Source organism: Xyrauchen texanus, chromosome 49 (genome assembly GCF_025860055.1).
Source record: "Xyrauchen texanus isolate HMW12.3.18 chromosome 49, RBS_HiC_50CHRs, whole genome shotgun sequence".
Taxonomy (NCBI): domain Eukaryota; kingdom Metazoa; phylum Chordata; class Actinopteri; order Cypriniformes; family Catostomidae; genus Xyrauchen; species Xyrauchen texanus.
The window spans coordinates 8,913,300-8,939,594 of record NC_068324.1 but is presented as its reverse complement, the minus strand read 5'-3'; the positions used below and the strand labels follow the sequence as shown (position 1 = coordinate 8,939,594).

Below are 26,295 nucleotides of genomic sequence, written 5' to 3'. Positions count from 1 at the left end.
AGATAAGAGCTGCACAGGCATAACTGGAAATAGCCTCCCGGGAGCATTCCAAAGATGGCTGACAGCGGACTGACTCGCTAGGGTTAGAATGCTGCGTTTAAAAAATGCATAGACTGTTTATAAAATGGAAAGTTCCGACTCTAAATTCTGACTGAAAGACACACACACCAATTATACACACACACACACACACACACACACACACACACACACACACACACACACACACACACACACACACACACACACACACACATTCTATATTAGACCACAGCCCAACTAATCCATTTTCTTAATGCCATTGATTTTCAAAGTATGTAATACTAGAGACCATTTCTCTTTTTTTGTGTGTGTGTGTGTGTGCGGGAAAACGACTCGGTTACTAACGTAACCTCGGTTCCCTGAGAGGAGGGAACGACTATTGCGTAAGTAGCTTACGCTATGGGAAAACTCCGTTTCTCGAGAAATATTGAAGTCTTTATGTAAAACGCATTGCAGCTGCACAGCAGACAGTGATGAGCGAGGCAGCTCGGTCATTGGCTGTGCTGCGGCAACTGCTCGAACCAGTGACGGGCGACTTAGAACGCGCGACCAATGGGGGCGCGTCCGCGATTCAGCGGCTCAGAGCCTGCTGAAATTAGCATATGAGGGCTATATAATGAACGTCCCGTCATGCCAGTTCTTTTAGGTTCAATCGACTGAAGCTGAACTGACCAAGCACAGACACGGCAGCTTACGCAATAGTCGTTCCTCCTCTCAGGGAACCGAGGTTACGTTAGTAACCGAGTCGCTCCTCATCGAGAGGTCTCTCCTATTAGCGTAACTAGCTTACGCTATGGGAACACCATGTAAAACGCCGTGCGTGCTGACGTCGCTCTATAAAGCCAGAGGCAGGTGCCTGAGCCTTAAAGCAAAGTGATATTCCACGAGCTGGCCAGCGGCGAGCTATATAGTGGGGTATGACAGGGCTCCTTGCCTTCAAGGTGGGGCTCCTTGTACAAACACAAGCACATATCTCATGTACCGAGCTTTTGTGTACTGGTACGCATAATAAACCCTCCAAGTCGGTCAGAGACGGACCTTATAAGGGAGGAGATGATGCCCAGCATATACATACTCCAGTTCATTCCACAGTCAGACTGATAGAATGTTGGAATGCAGTGAGGGGACCTGTAGGTTATAAAACCTGATAAATGTCGAAGGCGAGGCCCAGCCTGCCGCCACACAAATATCTTCAATGGGTATCCCACTCGACCATACCCACGAGGAGGCCATGCTCCTCGTAGAGTGAGCTCTGACGCCTAAGGGGCATTGAAGGCCCTTGGCTCCATAAGCTAGCTTATAGCATCCACTATCCAGCTGATATTCGTTGCTTTGAGACAGCGAGACCCTTAGTTCGGCCGCCAAAGCATACGAATAATTGTTCCGTCTGTCTGAACGGGGCAGAACGTTCCAAATATACTCTGAGCGCCCTGACTGGGCAGAGTAAATTTGCATCACCTTCGTCTGCTGAGGACGATAGCGCTGCCAGAGATATCACCTGTGCTCTGAAGGGTGTAGAGAGCACCTTAGGAATATACCCGTGCTTTGGCCTAAGGACAACTCTGCAGTCGTTAGGTCCAAATTCCACTCTTTTAACTGAAGCGAGTGCCAGCAAGAGCGTGGTTTTGAGCGAGAGATGCTTGAGGTGCACGGTTCGGAGAGGTTCGAACGGGGCACCTTTGAGTGCGTCCAGGACCGTGGCCAGGTCCCAGATCGGCACCGAAGTTGGGCGAGGAGGGTTCATCCTCTAGCGCCTCTTAGGAAATGAACGATCAGATCGTTTTTTCCTAATGAATGTCCTTTATCAGGATTGTGTGATGCCGCTATGGCAGCCACATAGACTTTGAGCTGGAGGGTGTGCGCCCGCCTCCAGCAGCTCCTGCAAAAAGGCGAGTACACTTGGTATCTCGCGACGCTTTGGGGTTCAAGCTCTTGGTATCACACCAGTCACTGAACACTTTCCACTTTTGGGCATACAAGCCTAGAGGGGGCTCGCGCCTCAGTAATGGTTTTCAGAACTCCACTGGGAGGTTCTCGGAACCCGCTGAGGGGCCATGCATGGAGGGCCCACAGATCGGGCGGGATGAAGAATCATCCCGCTGGCCTGTCCGAGGAGGTCTTGCCTCAGCGGAATCGGCCATGGGGCAGATTGCATCATCTGTACCAGCTCTGGAAACCACGTCTGGTTTTTCCAGAGTGGGGCTACCAGGAGCACTGCACATTTCACCTCCCTGATCCGACTGATGACCTGAGGCAGCATCGCGATCGGGGGAAAAACATACAAGGGGCGGCTCGGCCAAACTTGGGCGAGCGCGTCCGTGGTTTTTGAGAAGAGAGGGCAGTGCGTGTTTTCCTTGGAGGCGAAGAGGTCGACCTCTGCCTCGCCAAAGGTATAGGCACCATAGGATGAGCTCCCTGGCCATAGAGTGCAGGGAGCTCGACCTGAGTCCACCTTGGCGATTTATATACGGAACTACCGTCATGTTGTCCGTTCGGACCAGGACGTGTTCGTTTTGCAGGTACGGAAGCAGGGCTCTGAGAGCCAAGGCGACCGCTTTCATTTCCAGACGGTTTATGTGTAGGCGCTTTTCCGGGTTTGACCAAAAGCCGAAACAGGCCTGCCCTCGTAAAGGGCCCCCATCCTATTTTGGAGGCATCTGTCGTGATCATTTTTCTCAGCGTATTCACGCCCAGACTCACACCGGTTTGATACCAGTTTATGGCTTTCCAGGGCGCCAGGGCTTTTATACAGCCGTGATTCGCTCTGATCAAAAAGTGGCCCGAGCGCCACGCGTGAGTGGGGACACGGCTCTTGAGCCAGCGCTGGAGAGGACGCATGTGCAACAATCCTAGCTGGAGTACAGCTGATGCCGAGGCCATGAGACCGAAGCATTCTCTGAAATCGCTTGACGGGGCGCGGCGCCCATTCTGAACGATGTTGCAAGGCGTCGAATAGAGAGCGCGCTCTGATGAGAGGCGCGCTGTCATCTGCACTGAGTCTAGCACTATTCCCAGAAAAGAAATATTCTGGCTGGGGATAGCACGCTCTTTGCAAAATTTATTCTCAGACCCAGGCATTCTAGATGGCTGATAGTCCAAGATCTGTGTGTCATTAACTGAACCTCTGATTGTGCTATGATCAGCCAATCGTCGAGGTAATTCAGTATCCGCGACTCCCGCTGTCTCAGGGGAAAGTGCCGCGTCCATACACTTCGTGAATGTACGGGGGCCAATGATAGGTCGAATGGTAGTACTGTGTACTGGTATGACTGTCCCTCAAAGCTGAATCTCAGAAAGGGCCTGTGGTGAGGCGCTATCGGACGTGAAAGTAAGCGTCTTTCAAATCCACTGATAGAAACCAATCCCCGGGCTGAACTTGCGCGAGAATATGTTTGGTTGTTAACATTCTGAATGAGCCGAATCATTAACGCTTTGTTCAGATGTCTGAGATCCAGGATGGGGCGAAGGCCACCGCCCTTTTCGGACGAGAAAATAGCGGCTGTAAAAACCCGCCTCGCTCAAAGAGGGAGGAACAGTTTCTATAGCTCTTCTCTATCAGTTTGAGCACCTCGCGTCGTAGAACATGTGACACATCTTTCCTCTCTTTCGTCTCGACCACCGCTGAAAAGCGGGGTGGTCTGCGAGCGAATTGAAGTGAGTATCCGTGTTTTATTATGTTCAAAACCCATTTCGGCATGTCGGGATTTTTTCCCAGGCTTCTGCTCGCACAGGTATGGGCTGAATGCCGGCTGGGGGCGTGTCGCAGTGACGTATGGGCCCCGCCGGCAAATCGCTTCTGCTAACACAGAATCTACGGCTCTCAGAGGCGCAGGTGCGCTGAGCAGCCGTGATTGAGTGCCGAGTGCAGAGGTGCGTGTGAGAGTACAGGCACATGCGCTATTTCCGAAATGCTCACAGCATGAGTCGGAGAGGTGCTTGAAACTGTATGAACAGTGTTTTGAAGTGGGGTGCATTCATCATTATGGGCACGCCGCCACATTCATAAAGCTTTCCGCGATTTAGCGGGGAGTTTCTTAGCTCGCGCATTGCATCTGTGATGTTTAGCGCATAGCTGTTTGAAACTGTGTGGGTAGCTGTGTGTAGGGGTGCGTGCATACGGCAGGCACACGCTACACTTATAGCACTTCCCGTTTTTACTGGGGAAGTGTTTATAACTGTGGGAACAGTGCTTGTGTGTAGTGGTGCATACATGACAATACATTTACATTTATTCATTTGGCAGACGCTTTTATCCAAAGCGACTTACAAAAGAGGAAGAACATCAGCGAATCATCTTAGGGAGACAGTGGTACAAAAAGTGCCATATTACAAAGTTTCACTATCATCATAATAGTATACAAAACGATTTAAGTGCAACAAGAAATGTAAATATATATATAATTTTTTTTTTTTTTTTTATTGACCGGTTAAGTGCTTTTGGAAAAGATGTGTTTTTAGCCGCTTTTTGAAGATAGAGAGTGAGTTAGCTTCCCGGATTGAGTTGGGAAGGTCATTCCACCACCGTGGTATGATGAAACTGAAAGTCCGGGAAAGTGTTTTGGTGCCTCTTTGTTTTGGTACGACAAGGCGACGTTCCTTAGCCGACCGCAGGCTTCTGGTGGGAACGTAGCTCTGCATAAATGTTTTAAGGTATGCTGGAGCAGACCCAGTAACTGTTTTATATGCCAGCATCAGGGCCTTGAATTTAAAACGGGCATGAACCGCAGCCAGTGGAGAGAGACAAAGAGTGGTGTAACGTGTGCTCTCTTAGGTTCATTAAAGACCAGACGTGCTGCTGCATTCTGGATCATTTGGAGAGGTCTAATAGCACATGCAGGAAGGCTTGCAATGAGAGCGTTACAGTAGTCCAGTCTAGTTATGACAAGGGACTGAACGAGCAGTTGTGTGGCATGTACAGAGAGGAAGGGTCTTATCTTCCTGATATTGTAGAGTGTAAATCTACAAGATCTTGCAGTTTTTGAAATGTGGTCTGTGAAATTTAGCTCATCATCAATGGTTACCCCTAGATTTCTGACCGTTTTGGAAGGCGAAACTGTAGTTGGACCCAGCTGCACGGTGATGTTGTGTTCAACAGCAGGGTTGGCTGGAAAGACAAGGAGTTCTGTCTTGGCAGGGTTGAGCTGAAGGTGGTGTTCCTTCATCCAGGCAGAGATGTCTGCCAGACAGGCAGCGATTCGAACGGTCACAATAGGCACACAATCTACATTTTTGAGACATCCAGCCTGAGCTGGGGAGGTGTTTGGCACTGTTTGGACAGTATTGATATGTGGGAATGCGCACTTTAGTGTGGACATGTGAACCCTTAGTGACACAGGCAGAAAATGACTCTTTTGGTGATTTCTGTGTGTCGCCCTGAAAACGGCGTTTGATTGCAGGTGAGCGAGTTTTATGACTGGCCCACTGACTGCTAGACATTTATAATGACTGTATAGACATTTCCAGCCGCCTGTAAGGGGACTGGGTAATGTTTTAAATGTTTGCGACGGAGTGGTCCGGCATTTGCGAGACGCGTACTCCCTCTCTTTCTTCCTGCTGCTAGGAAGACTTACGAGGCTCTGTGTTCAGGGTGATTCTGGGTCGAGGGCCTCGTTGCTCCTGCGGCTTTCTTCGGCCAGCGGAACGCGAGCGGCGCCGAAGCGCCCTTTTCAGGTCTGCTCTTCGGCTGGGAGATGGGCGGCTCTGCCCTGGCTCGCTGCTGGGGCGGTTTTTGAGATGAGCTGGAGCGCTTAGGCAGGAAGTGATGCATAGCTTGCGAATCCTTCCGCCTCAGTGAAGCGCCCGTGAAATCTCTCACCGTAGGGTCCGAACAGGCCGCCGGAGTGACAGGTGCGTCAAGGAAGGGTGCCTTATCCGCGCCCTTCATCTCCGTTAGCGTTAGCCACAGATGGCGCCAAGGACGATCAAATTAGCCATGGCCCGCCAATGGATTGGGCGGTGGTTTTGTGGCTCGCAGAGCTACGTCCGTAACACTCGCGCAGGTCCTTAAAGCGCCGGGTTCAGGTCCAGACTCGCCCATAGAGCGGAGAAGTTTGGCCTGAAACACTTGTAGAACCGCCATCGAATGCAGCGCTGACACAGCTTGACCAGCGGCGGCGTATGCGCCGACCGGTGAGAGCTGATGTGGTTCTGCACGGCTCGATGGGTGAGAAGCTCTGGCCTTCCATCCAGCGGTGGAGGGTGGGCATAGATGGTTGGCCACAGTCTCCTCTAGGGGCGGAGTTGCCTCGTAGCCTCTTTCTCTCGCGCCATCCACTGAGGAGAGCGAAGAAGAGAAAGAAGGCTTTAGGCGAGCCGAGTGCGGGGCTTTCCACGACTTTGTGAGCTCGTCGTGCACCTCAGGGAAGTAAGGAGAGGGTCTCTGTCGGGGGGCCTGCCGGCGCCCCTGCAGGAACCACTCATCCAGCCGGCTGCAGGCGGGTTCTTCCGGAGAAGACCAGACGAGCCCGAGGTCTTCCACGGCCTTAGACAGGATACGGACGATCTCCGAGTCCACGCTGGTGCCCGCGCCGTGTCTGCTGATGCCGATGGCGCTGGGTCAAACGAGCCCGCCAGTCATCGGATGCAGCGTCAAGAGAGAGGCTATCATCCTTTCCGCCGCCGCCCCTGATGTGCCGAACGAGGCGAGACCCACTGCTTTGTTGGAGGGGTGCAGGTCCGCTCGCGAAATGGACCGGGCGGCGGGAGACATCTGGTAGCGGTGATGCCCGGGGACTGAGCCGGCGTGACATCACCGGAGTCGGGGTGCTCTGGCAGCCTCTGTGAGCGGCGCTTTTTCTTGCGTGGCTCAAACAGAGGTGGCAACACAGGGGCAGCCGGCTCGCTTGCCGTGAAAACGGCAAAGCGAGTGCGCAGCTCGGCGAGGCCCAAGGAGTCGCATCCGCCCTGAATGAGTGCAGCTTCTGCGTGGTTTAGACCCAGGCAGCGAGTGCAGATGGTGTGCCGATCTCCGTCGGAAAGAGGGCCTCTGCACGAGGCGCAGGCTGAAGGCATTTGAAACAACGCCTGGAAAATAACTCTTTTACTCTTAAAAGCGTCGCGGGGCTTAACGCTTGTTCAGTAAAGGATATGCGATGCGCGCCGGATGGCGTGAGCAGAAGGCTTCAAGGCGCTGAAGATGCCAGCGTCCTCTCAGCAGTCCTGCTGTAAGCTTGTCCACGGCGCGAAAGACTCCAAAAATCCGGAGGATCCAGCGAAGAGAAGGTCTTCGCTGAAGGAGATTAAATCTAAAAGAACTGGCATGACGGGACGCTCATTATATAGCCCTCATATGCTAATTTCAGCAGGCTCGAGCGCTGAATGCGGGACGCCCCCATTGGTCGCTGCGTTCTAAGTCGCCCGTCACTGGTTCGAGCAGTTGCCGCAGCACAGCCAATGACCGAGCTGCCTCGCTCATCACTCTCTGCTGTGCAGCTGCAATGCGTTTTACATAAAGACTTCAATATTTCTCGAGAAACGGAGTTTTCCCATAGCGTAAGCTACTTACGCAATAGGAGAGACCTCTCAATAGGGAACGCTGTACCAGTGTGGAAGAGAGGTGTAAACTAAGCAAAATCAATGCGCTTCCAATTGAAAACGGATTAGCGTGGAAAGTGGCTGCAGTTAAACTAATGAACTACATTACTTGGTGGAGGAACATTTTATTCTGATTATTATTATTAATATATTTATCTATTTAAATATATCCTAGGCAACCACCTAGCTCGTCTATGCCTAAAAACAGCCTTGTTTCCTACCTCTCATATCACTATGAACTATCAATAAATAAGATAATAAAACAATTTTAAATAAAAAAGAAAAGTTTTTCATGTCCATTCATTCATTTATTTGGCAAGTAGTTGTGCAATTAGCTGGATGATAAACAGTCAGATTGACAGTTTCGCAATGTAAACACCTAAATAACCAATGTAAACTGGTAGTTGAATTGAGTTATTTCGCAGTCTCTTTCGTCTCACATAATATTGGAATTTCAACTCAAATCATTATTCCAGGTATATTTAATTTTCAATTTGGCAAGTGGCCATGTAACAATGTAAATAATCTACATTCAGCAGGTCATTATCACAAAATAAATCCCTTCAGGGTTATTAAAGACAGCTCCTCGTCAAGGTCCTGACCATTCTGTCTGGGTTTATTTCCAATAATGACCTGCTGACTGATTATCCCTTAGATATACACCTATGTTATATTTTTATTCAGTACGTACTGAGAGGACACATAAACTGTTCTTTTATCATGGAGTCTGATAATAATGAGAATGCAGGCTGAATTTCCTGCAAATTTACATAATCAAAATGCAGTTTCTGCTGCTCTGTCATAGAGACACTCTGACTTAGATACATTTGACTCCTGGATTACCGTAAGGAGATAATAATTCATGAAATCTTAGCTGCTCGTGAGAGCCAATCATTTTCCTCCCTTCTCTGCTCTTCCATCCACCGCAGAGATCTTGGTTCTGCTCTGTGTGCTTTAACACAAAGTGAGTGCTCTCTTGAATTTTACATGCAAATGAACTTATTTTGCTGATGTGGAGAGGATGACATTCCAGATGCTTTTCATATCCCATGGTAAGTCTTTGCTGATGTGTCAATTCAACCAGAACTGAATGGGGGAGAATGTGTTTAGCAGATGAGCTCTATTTTGGCCTCATTGGATTTCTAGAGCCCTAAGTGATTTATGGTGTAGTACTCCCAAAAAAATATACCCAACCTCATCTTATAAACCCAAATGACTTAATTTCTTTCATTAATGAAAGTGAATGGGTACAGAGTCTATCTGTCCCTAATATTCTGCCTAACATCTTGTTTTATGTTACCTGTTTGTACAAAAGTCATAAGGGGTTTGGAACAAAACATTAGTGAGTAAATTATGAAATAATTAACATTTTTGGGTGAACTATCCCTTTGATGTAATACCATAGTTCTTGCCAAAGCACATACTAATCTGGTAAAGGTAACAGGATGTTCATCCAATGTTCAGATTTTAAATAGTCAATGACAGCCCTTAAAATGACACCTCTTTGCTTGACAGGTTACAGATCCAGAGCACTTCCGAGACATTAAAAATATATTACATATAATAAATGTAAGATCACTCTCAGACAACTGTATCAAATTTAGACCCAACTTCTACAAAGAGTTAGACTGATGGGCAACCACTGGCCTGACATTTTCAACTTTTAAATTAATTCAAAGAGTCAAGGTTACACCTTTTTCCATTTAAAGTGAGAATTCAAAAAAGATAAGCAAGAATGCCTGTGCAAAGGTTAGAAGATTAAAAGTAACCAGACCAATGGCTCAGAGGAGCTTCCGAAACATCAAGATTTGAGTTTTTGTATAGGACAGATCTCTGTGCCATCACAGCTTTTTCTAGGTGTGCTCATTTCCTGCGTCTCTTAGCTTCTCTCTCATTAAAGATGTAACCATGACCTTTACTCATATTCACAAGCTCAGGCTGTGCATAAACATTCTCCTGCTTGCAATAAGGTGTGAATGATTCAGCAACTCAGATCAAGATGAAGTTCAGACATCACTCTCTTCAGCAGACCTCTCAATCACTTCACCAAAGAGTAAAGTTGGTTTCAGAACTGTGGCAAAAATAAGCATCTATCTTTCAAGAAACTGTAAGCATGAGGAAACCCAATAGTAGGCTTACCTCAATGAGGAAGTCTCCAGTTCTCAGACCAGCTTTCCATGCCACCCCACCTTCATCCACCGATTCCAAATACTGCAAAGCCGGAAAGGCTGGGGTCGGGGTGAACTCCTCGATGGGGGTGTCAGCTGAAGGTCCAGGCCAAGCCAGACAAGATAAAACCAATAAGAAAGATTATAAAGATCAACAAAGTCAAAGGGCTAGGTTTTAGGGCACAGGTTAAGGGTAGTTGACCCAAAGTTTAAAATTCTGTCAACATTTTATTGTCTCAATGTTGTTCAAAACCTGCATGACTTTCTCTCTTCCTCAGAACACAAAAAGTAAATGTTTTAATAATATCCTAAGCACTCTTTTCCATGTAATGATCTTTGGAGGAGGACTGATGCTGTCAAGCTGCAAAAATGAGAACAAAAAGAAAACACCATAAAAGTATCATAAACGTGATCCATACAACTAATGGACTATATTCCAAGTCCTCTTAAGTCATTCAATAGATTTCTGCAAGGAACTGACAAAAATGTCAGCATTTGAAGACTGAGAATATGGCGCATGAGCAAAATGAACCACTTTTATGGTGATTTTGTTTTTTCTATTTTAGAGCTTGACAGCCACAGTGCAACATTAATGAAATTTCACTGTATGGAAAATATGGGATATTCTTTTTTTATCCCTTTTTCTCCCAATTTGGAATGCCCAATTCCCACTACTTAGTAGGTCCTCGTGGTGGCACAGTTACTCACCTCAATCCAGGTGGTGGAGGACATGTCTCAGTTGCCCCCGCTTCTGAGACCGTCAAGCCACGTTTCTTATCACGTGGCTCCTTGAACATGACACCACGGAGACTCCCAGTATGTGGAGGCGCATGCTACTCTCTGTGAACCACACACAACTTACCACGCACCCCATTAAGTGCGAGAACCACTAATCACGACCACAAGGTTTCCCCATGTGACTCTACCCTCCCTAGCAACCGGGCCAATTTGGTTGTTTAGGAGACCTGGCTGGAGTCACTCCGCACACCCTGGATTCGAAATCATGACTCCAGGGGTGGTAGTCACAGTCAATACTTGCTGAGCTACCCAGGCCCCCAAATATAGGATATTCTTTAAAAATGTACATTTTTAGTTTCACAGAACAAAGAAAGTCAAATGGGTTTGGAACAACATGAGTTTTTTCGAAACCTAATCCTGGACTACATTAGATTTTTACTCAAGATGAAACATAAAAAATACAGTGTTTCTTCAGTCCAGGATTAAGCTTGATATTAAGTCAAACTGACCATAGCATGCTCTTACATGATTAGCACACACAGTAAAAAAATAAAAATAAAAATAAATAAATAAATAAAAAACACAATGGATAATGAGAGAGGCTAAACAAGAGCATCTGGTCTGATGATAAATGATGCAAGCTGCAATGCGTCCATCCAACCAAATAAAAAATGAATGCAGGAGTTGGGACGTTTATATAACCACAGAAAATGCATGCATGGATGTTACCACTGACAAGAACTGGTCTGGAGCCTGACAGAACAGAGGGCATGGCAATAGCTGATGCAGAGAGTAGCCACAGTACAGCACTCTCAACTGACACTCTTAACTCCATGTGTTGATTGTAAAAGCATTGCAGTTGTGGATGGGGGCCTGTGCAGTGGCTATTTGTGCAAACTAATTCTTGCTGTATATCTGTGAGTCACTGTATTGCATAAAGGTTTGTCAGAGTTTATATAAATGTATATATAAGCATTTGCATAATTTGCAAGTGCAATAAAACATAAATTAATTGTCTTGAGAAATAGGGCAGCAAAGTGGACTGTCAGGAAGCCCTCCAGCCAAAGTGCCAGAGCCCTAATTCTGTCCTCTGGCGCTGAATGTCCCCAGTGACAAACACAAGCCAAGCACATGGAGCAGGGAGTGGGTGGGGGGCTGTGTTTACACTTCACATATTTTACAAAACCACTTAATTCATTGCAAGCCAAGTGATGGAACCGCTGACACCAAGAGATGCACGAAGTTTGTTTGATCTTGCATTAATTCACAAGTTCTCGACATGGATGCAATGCATGCAACTCGAGCCACGCAGACACATCAAATCAGGCGTGCATGTGAAGGATGACGCGCCAGTGGTTTGAAATAAACAAAAATGACGTTAAGTGGGGTGGATAAAAGAAGACAACACGAGGGAGAGAAATAGAGATAAATGAACGACCAGCACTGTTTAATTCTCTCAGGGTGTGAAACATGATGTACAGCGGCGAAGTCGACGATGGAGACGAGGGGTCCGTCTTTTTCCCCCCCTACCTTTCGCCCCTCGCAGCACGAAACCGAATCCCTCGTTATCCTTCTTCTGCAGCACGACCCTCTTTTCGTTGATAACGCAGTCGCTGTGGAGAAAATTCCGTGCATAACGACCGTTATTACAGCCTATCATCCTCATCTTCGCCATCGCCGCGCGCGCGGAGTGATGCTTCATCCTGACAGGCGTCGGCTGAGCGGAATTCATCATTTTTGCGAAGTGGCGAGAGTTGTAATCGTTGAAAAAACGCAAAGCCGACTTTATCTGTCGAAGAAGAAGCTGTGACACCGGTTAAGAGAGGCAAGGCCCGGTCGCCTGCGAGATAGCGTGTCGTAAGCGCGAGACATAACCGCCAGATAAAGGATGAAAATCACCAGAGGAAAATATGAGCGGTAATCTTGGAGGAATGGGCATGAGAGAGAGAGAGAGAGAGAGAGAGAGAGAGAGAGAGAGACGGTTTACAGTGCACGGATGAAGAGAGCGCGCGAAAGAGAGAGGGGAAGAATGTATGCAACTATGTATGTGTGCGCGCGCACTGGCCTTGAATGAGCGCAAGACAATAAACAAATATATCTTTCCATTAAATGTAAATGCGTTCAGGAACTCATTTCGGCGACAAATTTTTTTAATCTCTTTTTGATAGGTATTAGTTGCTCATAATCTTGTCCAAATACGTCATAGTTACATAATATAATGTTATAAATACCTTTCAATCATTGACTAATGAAATCTATTGCTTTGAGGGTTCATGCCCTTGGCCTTCGTACTAAAAGATTTGCACAGCAGTGGATTTTTGGCCACTTGTACTGAGAGATGTAAGTGAATATTAGCAATTTTTACAGAATGAACAATATAGAACATAACATTTCAATCTGTACAAGCAAAAGGTCAGATTAATCAACATTTGTTTGAACCACAAATCTACAATATGTGGGTCAATGACATTCAGTTGTGTTTGATGCACTCTGATGAATAATTTTTAAATGGCCTGTAAAATGACATTTCATTTATTAATCCCAGTCAGTGGTGGAGCTACGGGGTGGCCACCATGGACCGAAGCCTGGCCACTCCACCTGTAATTGCTGTTTTAGTCATTTTTTTGGCACAATTGAGTTCTTTAGAGGTGAACTCATCTCTGTACAAATGTACAAACTTAACATGTGCGCACACCAAGGTCGCCAAACCTCTCCGTCCCGGGTGTCATTGTATTCACTCATTGAGTTGCCTCCGCATCTGAGACCGTCAATCTGTGCATCTCATCACGTGGCTTGTTGAGCACGTTAATGCGGAGTTATAGCTTGTGTGAACCACATTATAGTGACCGCAAGGAGGTTACCACATCTGAATCTACCCTCCCGAGCAACTGGTCCTATCTGGTTGCTTAGGAGACCTGACTGGAGTCACTCAGCACGCCCTGGTTTCAAACTCAGGACTATAGGGGTAGTAGTCAGCGTCTTTACTCGCTAAGCTATCCAGGCCCCCAAGCAAATGCATTGTTAAAATTGAAATGTTCTCTCTCTTTTGTTGAAGGACAAGTGGTCCTACCATCTTTTAGATGGTGCATTAAATCCAGTCGGTAGCTTGGAAATCTAGCCTGACTACTGAATGAGTACTGAACTGGTCAAACGTCACTGTCCATGGCAGCTCTAACAAAGAGCTAGAGTTTCATTTCTACTTGGTAGATTGTCTTTATTCATATCATCAAATGGGAGTTTGCTTCAGTGCTATACAAAAGGAGATGTTAGGCAAAATGTTAGCCTCAGTCAACATTCACTTTCATTGTATGGAAAAAGACAACGAAACTGAATGGTGACTGAAGCCAAAAATTCTGTCACATAATGTACCTCCGTTTGAGTCTTAATGATCTACTGAAGAAATGAAGTCAGTCGGGTTTAGAACAACATGAGAGTAAAAGAGGATAGAACTTTTTAGTGTGTACAATGCCTTTATCTAATCTGTTTTTCTACTCAAAATCGCTCAAGTTTGACCACATATTTGGTCGATTTCCATGCAGTTAAAATTATTGCTAATTTATTTAATCATAATATCCAGAGGAGAATATCAATCATTGTGCCTAAAAGTCAGTCAATATATGCATTAAACTGATAGCAAGGCTGACGCAACTAAGAGCTACCATACATTTATCAGTAACAACAGAATAAGCGCTTGAGCAAGTTCACCTAAAAGCTATAAGTTTACCTATGTCCCTCTGTCCGCCTGTCACTCAAATCTCCCTGCTGCAGGAAGTAATCGTCACCGCACTGCCATGGATTCTCTGTCTCCATGACAACCAGCTCTGAACGAGGGGTGTGTCTGCTGGGTAGGAGTGCAGCCGGATGCGAGAGGATCTGTCTCTATTTTTTTTTTCCCCTGGTTATTTTTCACCTTGTGCCAAATGTTTAAAGTTCACTGTACAACAAAAATAAGATTTTTATCAAATAAATACATAAATATACTTAATGAAAATTCTGCCTTTTACTCATCCTCATGTTGTTGCAAACCCATATGACTTTCTTTCTTCCATTGAACACAAAAGGAGATATTAGGCAGAATGTGTCAGGGCTCTGCATTTTGGCTACAAATAAATCTATATTTTTCAGCCTATTGATGATATTTGATATATATCTCGATAATTATGTATTTGCTCTGAAATGGCTCACATGTGATTTTTTGTCATCCTTTAAATTTTTTCCTCACATGTGAGGAACCATCATTTTATCCAAACAGCCATTGTAGGATTCAATATTTTAAAAGGCACTGAATAAAAATCGATTTAAAAATAAAATAGGCATGATTCCCCACAGTTTTCAGTGTCCCACTAGGATTTAGCAGCCCAAAATGACTGAATTTTACTGGGGATTTTCTCAAATTTTGCGATGCAATTTGCAGCATTTTTTGGGCTGTTTTGCAGTGAAAACTCACAAATTATCATTATACACCTCTGTAATTGTGTTAATTACATTGTAAATGCAATTGCATGTAAATAATTTAGTGCACAATATGCACTAAAATACTGAATATGCAGTTAGTAAGCAAAAAAACCAAAACATTTACAAACAAAAATACCATACCTCTGGTGAAACCTCTGGGTATTGGAAGACCATTAATTATTATTGTATTAAAATTTTCTGCTTCAGACAATGCAAGAAAACTTCAAAATATATGTGCAATTAATCTGTAAACTAAAAACACAAATGAGAATTAAATTACTATGCCTATTGCAATTATTCCATTGTCTGATATTGAAATCTGAAATATGACCATATACGAACAAATACAACTAGAGTTAATATATTTGAGCATTTATGTGCAAATTTAAATTCCTCAAGTGTTTCCAGATATATGTTACATATATGAAAACTGGCGCTTTAATGCACAGGCTTATACGGGCTGACACCCAAGGGCCTACAACTCCCATGGGGCCCAGCTCGCGGCCTTGGGGCCAATTTTTCCCATCCATGTTAGTGGGAGGAGCACGTTTAAACACTTTCAGTGGGAGACGGTTGTTGACATGGTGACAGTACACAACCATTAAAGGGGTCCGTACAGTGCTTGTTCAATGCACCAACAACTGGAAGGGGGCCTCTGCGGACCAGCGAGTCCATGGGCCCAGAGGTACCTTAAAGCGCCCCTGTATAAAAATGGCAATTTTTGTCATATTTTGAAATATATGTTGCATAAATGTGACATTTTATATCAGTAAAAATACTTTTATTTTCAATTTTAAATTGCCATTTTCAGATTCATAGCCTACTGCATTAAGCACTTGTTATTCTAATCACATTTTACTACACAACTAATGGGGTTTTTAAGTGAATGTTAGGGATTCTTTGGATAAACGCAGAGTTTTAAAACTCATTCACAGCACTCAGGGTGAAGATTAAACGCTAGCTGTGATGTGTCTGTGGTCCCGCTAAAGTTAAGACAAGGATTTTGATAGTGAACGCAAATTACTCTGTTTCTATGGAGATGAAACAATGGCAGCTGTGCATTTAGATATGTCACAACTGCTTCGCGCTTTTCAAGCATTTGTTTTGCCGCTGTCAAACACGAAGGAAAATCCCTCAGATTTAAGTTTTTTTTTTTTTTTTCCTGAAAATTTGAACCTACCATACTTTTCTTTCACAATACATATTAACTGCTCTAAAACTGCTAAAAACACATGCCCACTAGCCCCGCGCATGCACAGAACAGAAGTCACCTGATTATTCTGAAGTGCACACAGACCATGTTTATCTGCTTTTAATCGCAGACTTTTGCAGTTTATTAATCCTATATGACCATATCCCCATTTTTATATTATTTAGATTAATTGTGCAGCCTTGATGGATCATGACATTAGTCTAATGATGTGCTCTTTAAGAAGTTTAATGGCCAAATAAAAAGCACATTAAAATCTTTGTGATTTTAACGATATCGCTTAATTTTATATCGACAGCTAAATCACTGCGGTTTTATTGTGAATATTTTATATATCGCCCAGCCTTCTGTCTCAGTAACCTTAAATTTCACTGTATGAAAAAAAGATGCAATTAAAGTAAATGGAGACTGAGGCTGTCTTTTGTGTTCCACAGAAGAAAGTAATATGTGTTTGGAACAAAATGATGGTGAGTAAATGATGACAGATTTATCATGTTTGGGTGAACTATATAAAGTATAGAGTAATGGTGTATTTCAATCCGTTCAGCAGCTATTTCATTTTAGAGACATACAGGTTATGAGCGTCAACATGGTTAAAGCTGTGCCTTGCTAAATTAGAATAGTTTTACAGCCACATAATATGACATCATAATGTCACAGGGCTGTTTTTTTAAATGTCATCAACTTGTCTGTATGATGCAGTGATGACCCTAAGCTCAAGCGCTGCTTACATAACCACCCATTTAAAGACAATTTTCACACTCTTCAAACCCTTTGTTTCCCTGTGAATAACAATGTACTTGTGCAGCGCTCTGTGTTAAATAAAAGTGAGGTGTCAAAGTTTTGGCAAATTATGGTTTGCATGAAAATCAATAAAGATATGGATGGGCAGGTAAACTTGATGAATTGCATTGCACTTTGATATAGCGACATGAAATAGGTTCACTCAAACACCCACTGAGGAGTAAAATAGGCTGGAAAAAAGTATTCAAAGCACTAAATATACTAATAAAATGTTTTTCTGACTAAAATCTTGTCAAATAGAATAAATATTCCAAGGCAAATATTGCCTTGGAATACACTGATCTACAACCAGACCAGCAGTCTGCTGCTTACCGGTAAATAAAATGTCTCACCTAAAATGAATGTATAATCTCTTGGAAACAGAGCTAATGTTTGTAGTAGGGGGAAAGATGTTTATTATTCTACACAAGAAATCAAAGGTTCAAAGTCTAGTAAGAGGCCAATCGGCTCATGAGAAGAAATTAGCTTGCTGTGAATAACTGACTACTGTCTTCTCCTTCATCATCTTTGCTTTGACTTTGTAGATTGATAATACAGTAAAATTAAATTATTCGTTTGGAGCAAATAAATGCCAAAATTTAAAAAAGAAAAATGTGAAAAACTTAATCACAACATTTTTTGTTATTTTTAAGTAAAACAAGCTGTCAATCATAAAATAAACAAGCTAGAAAACAAAATGTTTGTTGCATAGGTACATCTGAAACTAAAATATTAGACTTATTAAAATTAGGCCACATAAAATTAGGTCAACAGTTATTTTCCAGTAAGTTTCTTGCCATTCAAGGCCCCGGACATCAGCGTAGTGAGCTCTTACAAGGGAAGACATACTTCAGTCTGAACCAGCAATATTCTGAATACTGAACAATGGTCATATTCGAGACAAGACTCAACACGGCTATATCTTTGTCTAAACTGCAAATACATCTGTAATACATTGCTCTTTTAGAACTTCACATAAGAGAGACATTCTTCTAGAAGAATCCTTTACATTTTAATCTACGCTTACTCTCTAATGTATAGTCAGGAATATTAGGAAAATGATTCATCTTACCTTGATGCATCGAAACTGTCATACGATCCCACTGTGTAATGTCGAAAGAGCTTGCGTCTCTCTGATCGGTCCGCCCGGGCATCTGTGAAGACATATTCACAAATATTTACTTTAGATTAACCCAGTTATGTAATATTTTGAAGTTTCATATTCCTTATAATCTATGCCACCTTGTAAGTGGCAAAAATGTCTTTATTTTACACATAAACATAAGCTTCTTTTTGAAACTTTCTGGTGAGACTATTCAAGAACTAGCTCGCAAAACATTAAACGCTTAAAAACATCACAGTTGACTTCACTATCATCACTTTTACACTAAATATAAAATGTGCAAAAAGAAAGAACTGGATTTTTAAGAAGGACAAAAAATAACTGCAGATTTAATAAGTACGAAATTTACATAATGGTACAGGATTTATTTGATTTTAAAGGGGACCTATTATGCAAAATTCACTTTTACATGGTGTTTGTACATAAATGTGAGTCGACAGTGTGTGTACACAACCACCCTACAATGTAAAATGTGCACTCCTCTTTCTTATATTTCTATTAATCAAAAACAGTGTGTCAAAATGAACAGTTTTCGTTTCTGCTCTAACGTTACGTCACTTTAGAGCAGGCCTCGCCCATAACTGGTGACAGACTCCACCCTATTATCATAGATCCTCCCCTGAGAGATCTACACACAGTCCGCCATTTTTTCCACACTCAGCAGATACAGTGAGAAGAATAATGTTTCAGCTTTGTAAGCATCATAAGTGTTCTGTTGTTGGCTGTAAAAGTGAACATAATCGTCATGTACTCCCGGCATCAGAGACACTGAAGACGCAGTGGACAAGTTTTGTTTTTGAAGGAAATGTGCCCCAAAACATACAAAAAAATTGTGTATGTTTGTGCAAATAATTTTACACCGGACTGCTTTGTGAATGAGTGTCAATATAAAGCAGGATTTTCAAGCTTTATATCCTGAAAATGTAAGTATCGCACTTTATATTATGTGAATGTTTGTAAATCGCCTTTCCGAATGTACTCCGGTATTTACGCTGTCAGTCATATTGGTTCTGATTTGTTGTTGCTGTACAGTAGTATCCGGTGCACAAGCTGTAAAGGCACAGCCCTCTTCCGGAAAAGGGGTGGGGAGCAGCAGATCATTTGCATTTAAAGAGACATACACAAACTTTTTTTGTATTTCACCCAAAAAGACGCATTTACAACATGGTATAATAAATTATCCATGGGGTATTTTGAGCTGAAACTTCACAGACACATTCTGGGGACACCTGAGACTTATATTACATCTTGTAAAAAGGGGCAAAATAGGTCTCCTTTAAAGCTGTCTAGAAACAAATTGGTCTAACTGTGCGCCATATGTCACTAAGTCCCAGGTGCCAACAAATGTAATCATTCAGTGATTGCAATACCAACTGTGCTCTAGAAAATAAATAAATAAAGGTGCAAACTGTTCCACGAGCAAGCACCTTGACATACAAATTGTTACAATTGAAAATCAATACCAGCATGGGGATTTAACACATTAAAATGATGTATTTCTCAGTCGCACACAGCCACTCAAACAGCCTTGATGAACACAGCTCATGATTTTAGAGTGATTCAACAGTCAAACCAAAATAAGCAGAATGCATAAAATGACATAAAACAATGCACACCTACTAGTGCTACAATAACTATAGCACCCAACCAATAAAAAAACCCTTTGGAAGACAGGGACCATTTGGCCCATAATGGAGCCAAACTAGACAGTCCTCAGAGAGAGCTCAGGAGGCCAAATATTGACTGTGTTTTATGGAGGGGAACAATAAGTGCTAACAAAGCTAATGAAGATACTTTTTTATGTGGCTGAGATAAATTGTCAGTGTGGCCCCACTCTTCAGATGAACGAACATCTCTAGGGGAAACGTTCATTCTAGGCCGTTCCCATGGCATCATGTTTGTTGCGCTTTATGGGAAATTACGTCACGATCAAGCTTACGACACCTGCACAGGCAGATTTGCTCATGTTTTTAAACATGAAACAACTGTCTTTAAAGGGATAGTTTGCACAGCAATGCAAATTCTGTAGTTATTGTCTTCCTGTCATGCCATTCCAAACTGATATGACTTTCGTTCTTCTGTGTAGCGCAAGAGAACACATTTTGAAGAATGTTGACGCTACTCTTTCCATACAATGATAACGAAAGGGGACTAAGGCAGTCCTTATCATTCTGCCTAACATCTTATTACTAAGAAAGTAAGTCATACAGGTTAGGAAAGGACATGAGGGTGAATAAATGATGACAGATTTCAAAGTTTTGGGTGAACTGTCGCTTTAAGGGTGGTACAAGTGATGACAATAAAGATCCTTTTCCTAAATAAAAGGACTGAGCAGCAACCAACTGTATAAAAATAATTTTTTCACTAATAAGATTCTTATGAATTTGTTCTGTGCAGGCTGCAGCTTCTGAAACGGCACCATTTGTATTGTCCTCTGCGTTTCTGTTGATACACGATGATATCAGTAGTCAGGAGGCTGCGTGGGATTCAACACTTTCCCCTTCCAACCTACTCACTGGTTAGCTGTTAAAGTTACAGACGTTCAATTCTTTGTTGAGCTGAAACGTTTTGATGTGCAAACAAAAGGAGGTTTAGATTCGCTGTAATTCTACAGAGACAATCTGTATGATGGCTAATGTAAGATGGCCTTCCAATATGTCTTTGTTTTTTAATGTATAAAAAGCCCTTTAATTCAGATTGTGTTAAAATGTATATGTCAAAATGTGACCATCTAAATGGATTTAGGTTAAATTAATCAATAAATGAGCTTCAATATTTTAATAGGCTGTAATTGATTTAAATGTGTAAAATATTAGTCATTACACCATCTGAAAGTAAACACTTTTGGCACTATTTGTAGCTTTTACATACTTGGGTAGATAGAAATGAATCAAATCACATAATACTGCTGTCAAACATAACATATAATACATCAAACTAATAGATAAAAACTGAACCGTTTGGGTGTGCAAGTGAATCATCACACTCTGTGCTTGACATTACCATTTATAGATGTGTTTTGTCAGGTTGTACATAATCCAGTTGTGAGCAATACCAGATTTTACATGAATTTGTCAGTATTATGTAAGAGCATTCTGCAGTAGACTAAAGAGAAAAAAGACTAAAGAGACTAAAGAGAAGACTTTCATATCAAGAAATATCAACATTATAATTAACTGGGTTAAGTGTAACATGGGTTGCTGCCATCTCTCTTTCTCTCTTTTTCTTTATCTTTCTCACATCCTAATGGAACACCCTGTCAGTTTTCTGTAGCTGCTGTCTCTTCTTTCCGACAAAAAGTTATCTGGCACATACACACAGAGCTACATGTACTTAACACAAGCTTTGTTCCTCCATGGACAGTGTGAGAAAAAGTATATTTGTCATGAGGGTGATCAGTGATGACAGTTGATACAACACCAGATTTCAAACCACCAGGGGTAACTAGCTCTGCGGTTAACTTGATTTCATGAAGATAGTAAATGGCAGTAAGACTTGAAGGAGAACAAAAAAACTTTTACGGTAGTGAAAGCCTCACAGGATTTAAGGAACAGATCATGATATCTCACTCTTAGGTTGTTACAAACCCCTATGACTGACTTTCTTTGGTGGAACAAAAAAGGAGATTGAAAGGAGAAAATGACAGCATTAGTCAACATTCACTTGTTCATTGTATGGAAAAAAGATGCAATTAAAGTGAATAGTGACTAAGGTAAACATTCTGCTTGTTTAAAACAACATGAAAGTGAGTAAATGCTGACAGAACTTTTTTGATTACCTATCCCATTTAATAATATTTACAATATTCTGCCAATCAATAACGAGGTTTTACAAACTGCTAAGATCAATAAAAATGCTTAATGTTGATTTTACTCTATTTATCTCTTATGACAAAGCCAAAAAACGAACAAGAGAATTAGATCATTAAAAAGAATTATCATAAGACATCATAAAGTCACCATTCATTTAAAAGCAAATACTGTATCTTACAAGGTCTATGGAACGGATGCAGTATAGAGTTAGTATAAGTCATTAGAATGTACAGTGATGTCACAACTTTACCTTTAACTTAAAAAGATATTATGTATATACAAAAGATACAAGACATTCAGCAGTTACCTCAAGTTACCTAGAACCCAAACTATTTTGCATTGCAAGCAAATGAACATGCTCCTGCAGAGCGTTCAGCTTCATTTGATCTTAATTTCTTAAACAATAATTAGTGCTGAAAATTTTATTGACAACAGACTCCAACTATTCATTCATACACAATTGCCCACATTAACAATATCTCCTTTCAGCGCAGAGCAAAACATAGAACTTTAAGTTTGAAATTCATCACAAACCTCAACAGTTTCCCACATTATCCCATCAACATACCTCCAAAATGAACCTTCTTTCTGGATCTGCTATTATCATCCATCGGTCCCCTGACAAGTCAATCGTCAATCCCAGAAACACTCAATTTTCCTTGCCTGAGAGGCGATTGCCACTTTTCTTAAGCCCTCAGGCCCTGACGCCTAACTTCCTGTCCCCCAAAACTCTCGCATCTCCTTGTGCGCCTAGGTGAGAACTGACCATCAGCACCATACACATGGAGAAGAGAACTGTGGCATTGAAAAAGATTGTATGTAAGCGCTGTTCTCAGTGCTGTGAGAGGAAGAGAGTGTGTGTGAGAGAGAGAAAAAAAGATGCCACAAAAAGAGGAAAAAAATCTTACCAAGGCCCACTCCTTAGCAACAGGGTTTGTACAGTGTAGAGCATGTTTCCATGGAAATATATCAATCAGGAATGTGCATGAGTGTTGCACAGAAAGGTTCAAGTGACTTGTGCAGAATTCTTGTGCTGTTACTAAACAACTGATGCTGGTTGTAACGGTGAGTGATTTTTAAATATTGCATTAGATCCAGTGTATTTTAAATGGGAATTCCATCAACTTTCTGAGCTATCCAGCGGCATATGGGTGTGTGATATATTCCGACCACTTGGTGGATTTAGATTTTTAAAAAAGTTAAAACTGATTTATGCAACACTCTTTAATAGATGTGATTAAAATAATGCAGAGAACATCACCATGGGAACAGAGTGACTCTTTTCAACAAGCCACAATTTCATAAATCAATGCAAGAAAATAAACGCTATCCTTGCGATTCTTCTCTAACCTGAAAATTTTTTTTTTTTTAATTCTTATGTGTTCTTGTGACATGCAATGTAGTAGCTATGGTTTGCAAGGCTACTGTTTTGAACACCAGTTAATACCTCCCATCACAACTGAGGATTTCTCACCTCTTCAAAGCAGTCCTGCTCCTTTAGCAATACAAACAAACGTGGATGAATGTTTGCCTCTGGTGACACTTAGACCAAACATAGGAAGCATTTTCACCACAGATTACTGCTCAAATTTATGCAAATTGATCAAATGTGTTGTGACTAGGGCTGTCGATTTAATGTGTTAATTCAGTGCATTTAATTTTACAAAAAATAACGCGTAAAAAAAATTTACACAATTAATCGCACTGCCCCCAGACCGTAATAAGGAAGAGTCCTGAAAAATGCAAGCTTGTAGTACCACCTGTTTACTCCAGAAGGCAGTAAGTGAAATTTCAGCTGTATGAGCAACGTGCAGTTTATACAGTGAAGAAAACACTTCAGTAGGCAGAACAACACAAACATGCATTATATTCTTGCGTTCAAAACACCTAAAGGAGAGCAAATGCGAACTAAGGTATCTCAAGATGTGTTTAAGGATTGAGTATTAACCTATATTTAACTTGAAACATCATGTTTATGATGCAACGCAGCCAAGACGCTACACAAGCATCTGTCTGACGAAGGTGTTAATTGACAGGCTCTTAAACAAAATCTCCAACTGATTGACAAATTCACTTGTGAAATGGATTGCTATGAACTGTATGCCAATGATTGAAATTGTTCAATAATATGGTAGTAAACAATACATTGTATTCTAAAGCCACTTTTTGTATTGTCTTATTAATGATTAACTCTTCTGCTACAAGAATATAATGCACTTTAATTATCTGAATATTTTTTTATTTTATTTTTATATTTAAAGATAACTATGTATCATTGTTTATTGATATAAATATGTATAATCATTATATATTGAATTATTGTTGTATGAGGGGCTTTCTCAGCAAATATTTGTAAATGCGATTAATCGTGATTAATTAATCGGGACACCATGTAATTAATTCGATTACATTTTTTTAGCGATTGACAGCCCTAAAGATTATACATATTTATATCAATATATAATTATACATAGTTATCTTTAAATATTAAAAATTATATATTTTATATATATATATATATATATATATATATATATATATATATATATATATATATATATATACACACAGTGCAAGGGCAACCTACCCAGGTTGCCACCGCATATGGATTTTGCTCATCAACTATGCAAGATTTGAACATACATTTGAAAGGGGCCAAGAACACCAGAGATAGAGAGAGAGAGAGAGAGAGAGAGAGAGAGAGAGAGAGAGCAGAGAGACGCATGTCACAAGTGTCATTATGTTTTCAGTTCAGCGTTTTATGTTGCAATTAAAGTCTTGCTAATTGTTAATATGGTTCCCGCTTCCTCCTTTCCCTATCGAACAAGAGGCTTGTTTGCTATACTGGTGCCGAAACCGGGAATGGAGGAAGATGCACTGTCAGAGAGCCCTCGCTGATGACGGAGGATTGCGACGCTAAGGAGAGGTTGGTTCGATGGTACTGGAGCCGTCTGCCGGGAGGCAGAGGAACCACTGCCATCTACCAGGGGACGGAGGAGCTGCTGCTATCCGTCAGGAGCTGAAATCCAGTACCATCACCATTCGTCACGGAGGATTGCTGGACAGCTGGCTGAGGACCGAATGGCGGCGTGGTTGGGAACCAGTTTTTTTTTAACTTTTCTTTTCTCACTCTCTCTCTCTATCGCTCACTCTGTCTCTCTCCCCTCTCCCTCCCCTTGTCCTACCCAGGTTCCCAGGAGGCGGGGAACATCAGCTGCGCCGGAACGACCGAAGAGGCCACTTCTCCCCTCCAGGAAGGGAAGGGGGGGTAGGTCAGGCTGGAGGTTGCCCCAGCCTAAATCAGGTGGTGGGGGTATGTGATGAGGATGAGTGTGTGGCCGTGCCGTGAGAATGCATGGCTGGCGCTGAGTTGCCCAATCAGCGGGAGCAGGATAAAGGAGGGGCCAGGTACACCAGAGAGAGAGAGAGAGAGAGAGACACATGTGGCTGCTCTGTGTGTGTGTGTTCGTCGATGTGTCATTATGATTTAAGTTCAGCGTTTTATGTTGGAATTAAAGTCTTGTTAATTGTTTATCCGGTTCCCGCTTCCTCCTTTCCCGGCCGAACAAGAGGCTTGTCTGCTACAGACCCATTTAGCTCATGTGTGGACTTGCATGCTCTTCAGGACTAGTACCCCTGTCCTTTGGAACTTAAGTAAAATACTCTAACAATTGAGCTAGCGCTCATTTCAGTCCTGATTGCGCCTGCTTAAACTTGATTGCGGGTGGATAGTGAATAAGATGCAGATTTTTGTGCTAAAATACCATGCAAAAGTGGCACAGCTGTAGGGTTGCAAGCTTTATGCCTGCCAAATAAGAGAAATTCATCTCTAAATACAAGAATTTTTTCAGCTGGGCTGCGCAACGTTTAAACAGGCCCACATAGAGCTTATTTACATTCTGTAGGAAAACAGATACAACGCATTTGTTGTGAACAGCCCCTAAAATGCTCAAAATGAAAACTGTTTAAATACAAATACCAGAAAGAACCAAATTTCTATCAATCTTCACTTTTATTAAACAATATTTCTTCCAAAAGAACAAAGCTGCACTAAATAGAGAAATACAATAATTTCTGCCAAGCATTTTCTTCTCTATAATTAAGCCTAGTACTTTTCCATTTTTTTAAGCTCAATGAACCAGCTTTCCATTTTAAATCAGGGTCATCCAATTTTAGATAGTATGACCAATGTGTTAAATAGTATATATATCACAAAAAATGTATTTGGCCAACCAGGGTCAATGTATAAGTAGGCATACTTATTACTGTTTTAAGCAACCATGCATTTAATGGATTTTTATGGGAGAGAAAATGAAAATAGTGTAGTTCTCTTTGGGTTACAGGGTCTTTATTTTGGCAGTAAATAGTGTTTATCACAAGGGAAATGTAAAAATACTGTTTTAAATACTGTACTTTACTTTTGTACTAAAA

The 26,295-nt window shown here is 42.1% G+C and overlaps 1 protein-coding gene across 1 annotated transcript in view; it reads right to left on the bottom strand.

Annotated features, from left to right (window-relative positions):
* LOC127640507 (SH3 and multiple ankyrin repeat domains protein 2-like) overlaps positions 1–26,295 on the bottom strand; it is a 126,647-nt gene that overhangs the window by 33,402 nt on the left and 66,950 nt on the right. The window contains exons 13-16 of the mRNA XM_052123108.1: positions 18,002–18,083; positions 17,612–17,614; positions 12,012–12,142; positions 9,715–9,839 (exon numbers count right to left, since the gene is read on the bottom strand). Coding sequence (XP_051979068.1) covers positions 9,715–9,839; positions 12,012–12,142; positions 17,612–17,614; positions 18,002–18,083 — 341 coding nt within the window. The remainder of the gene's footprint in view (positions 1–9,714; positions 9,840–12,011; positions 12,143–17,611; positions 17,615–18,001; positions 18,084–26,295) is intronic.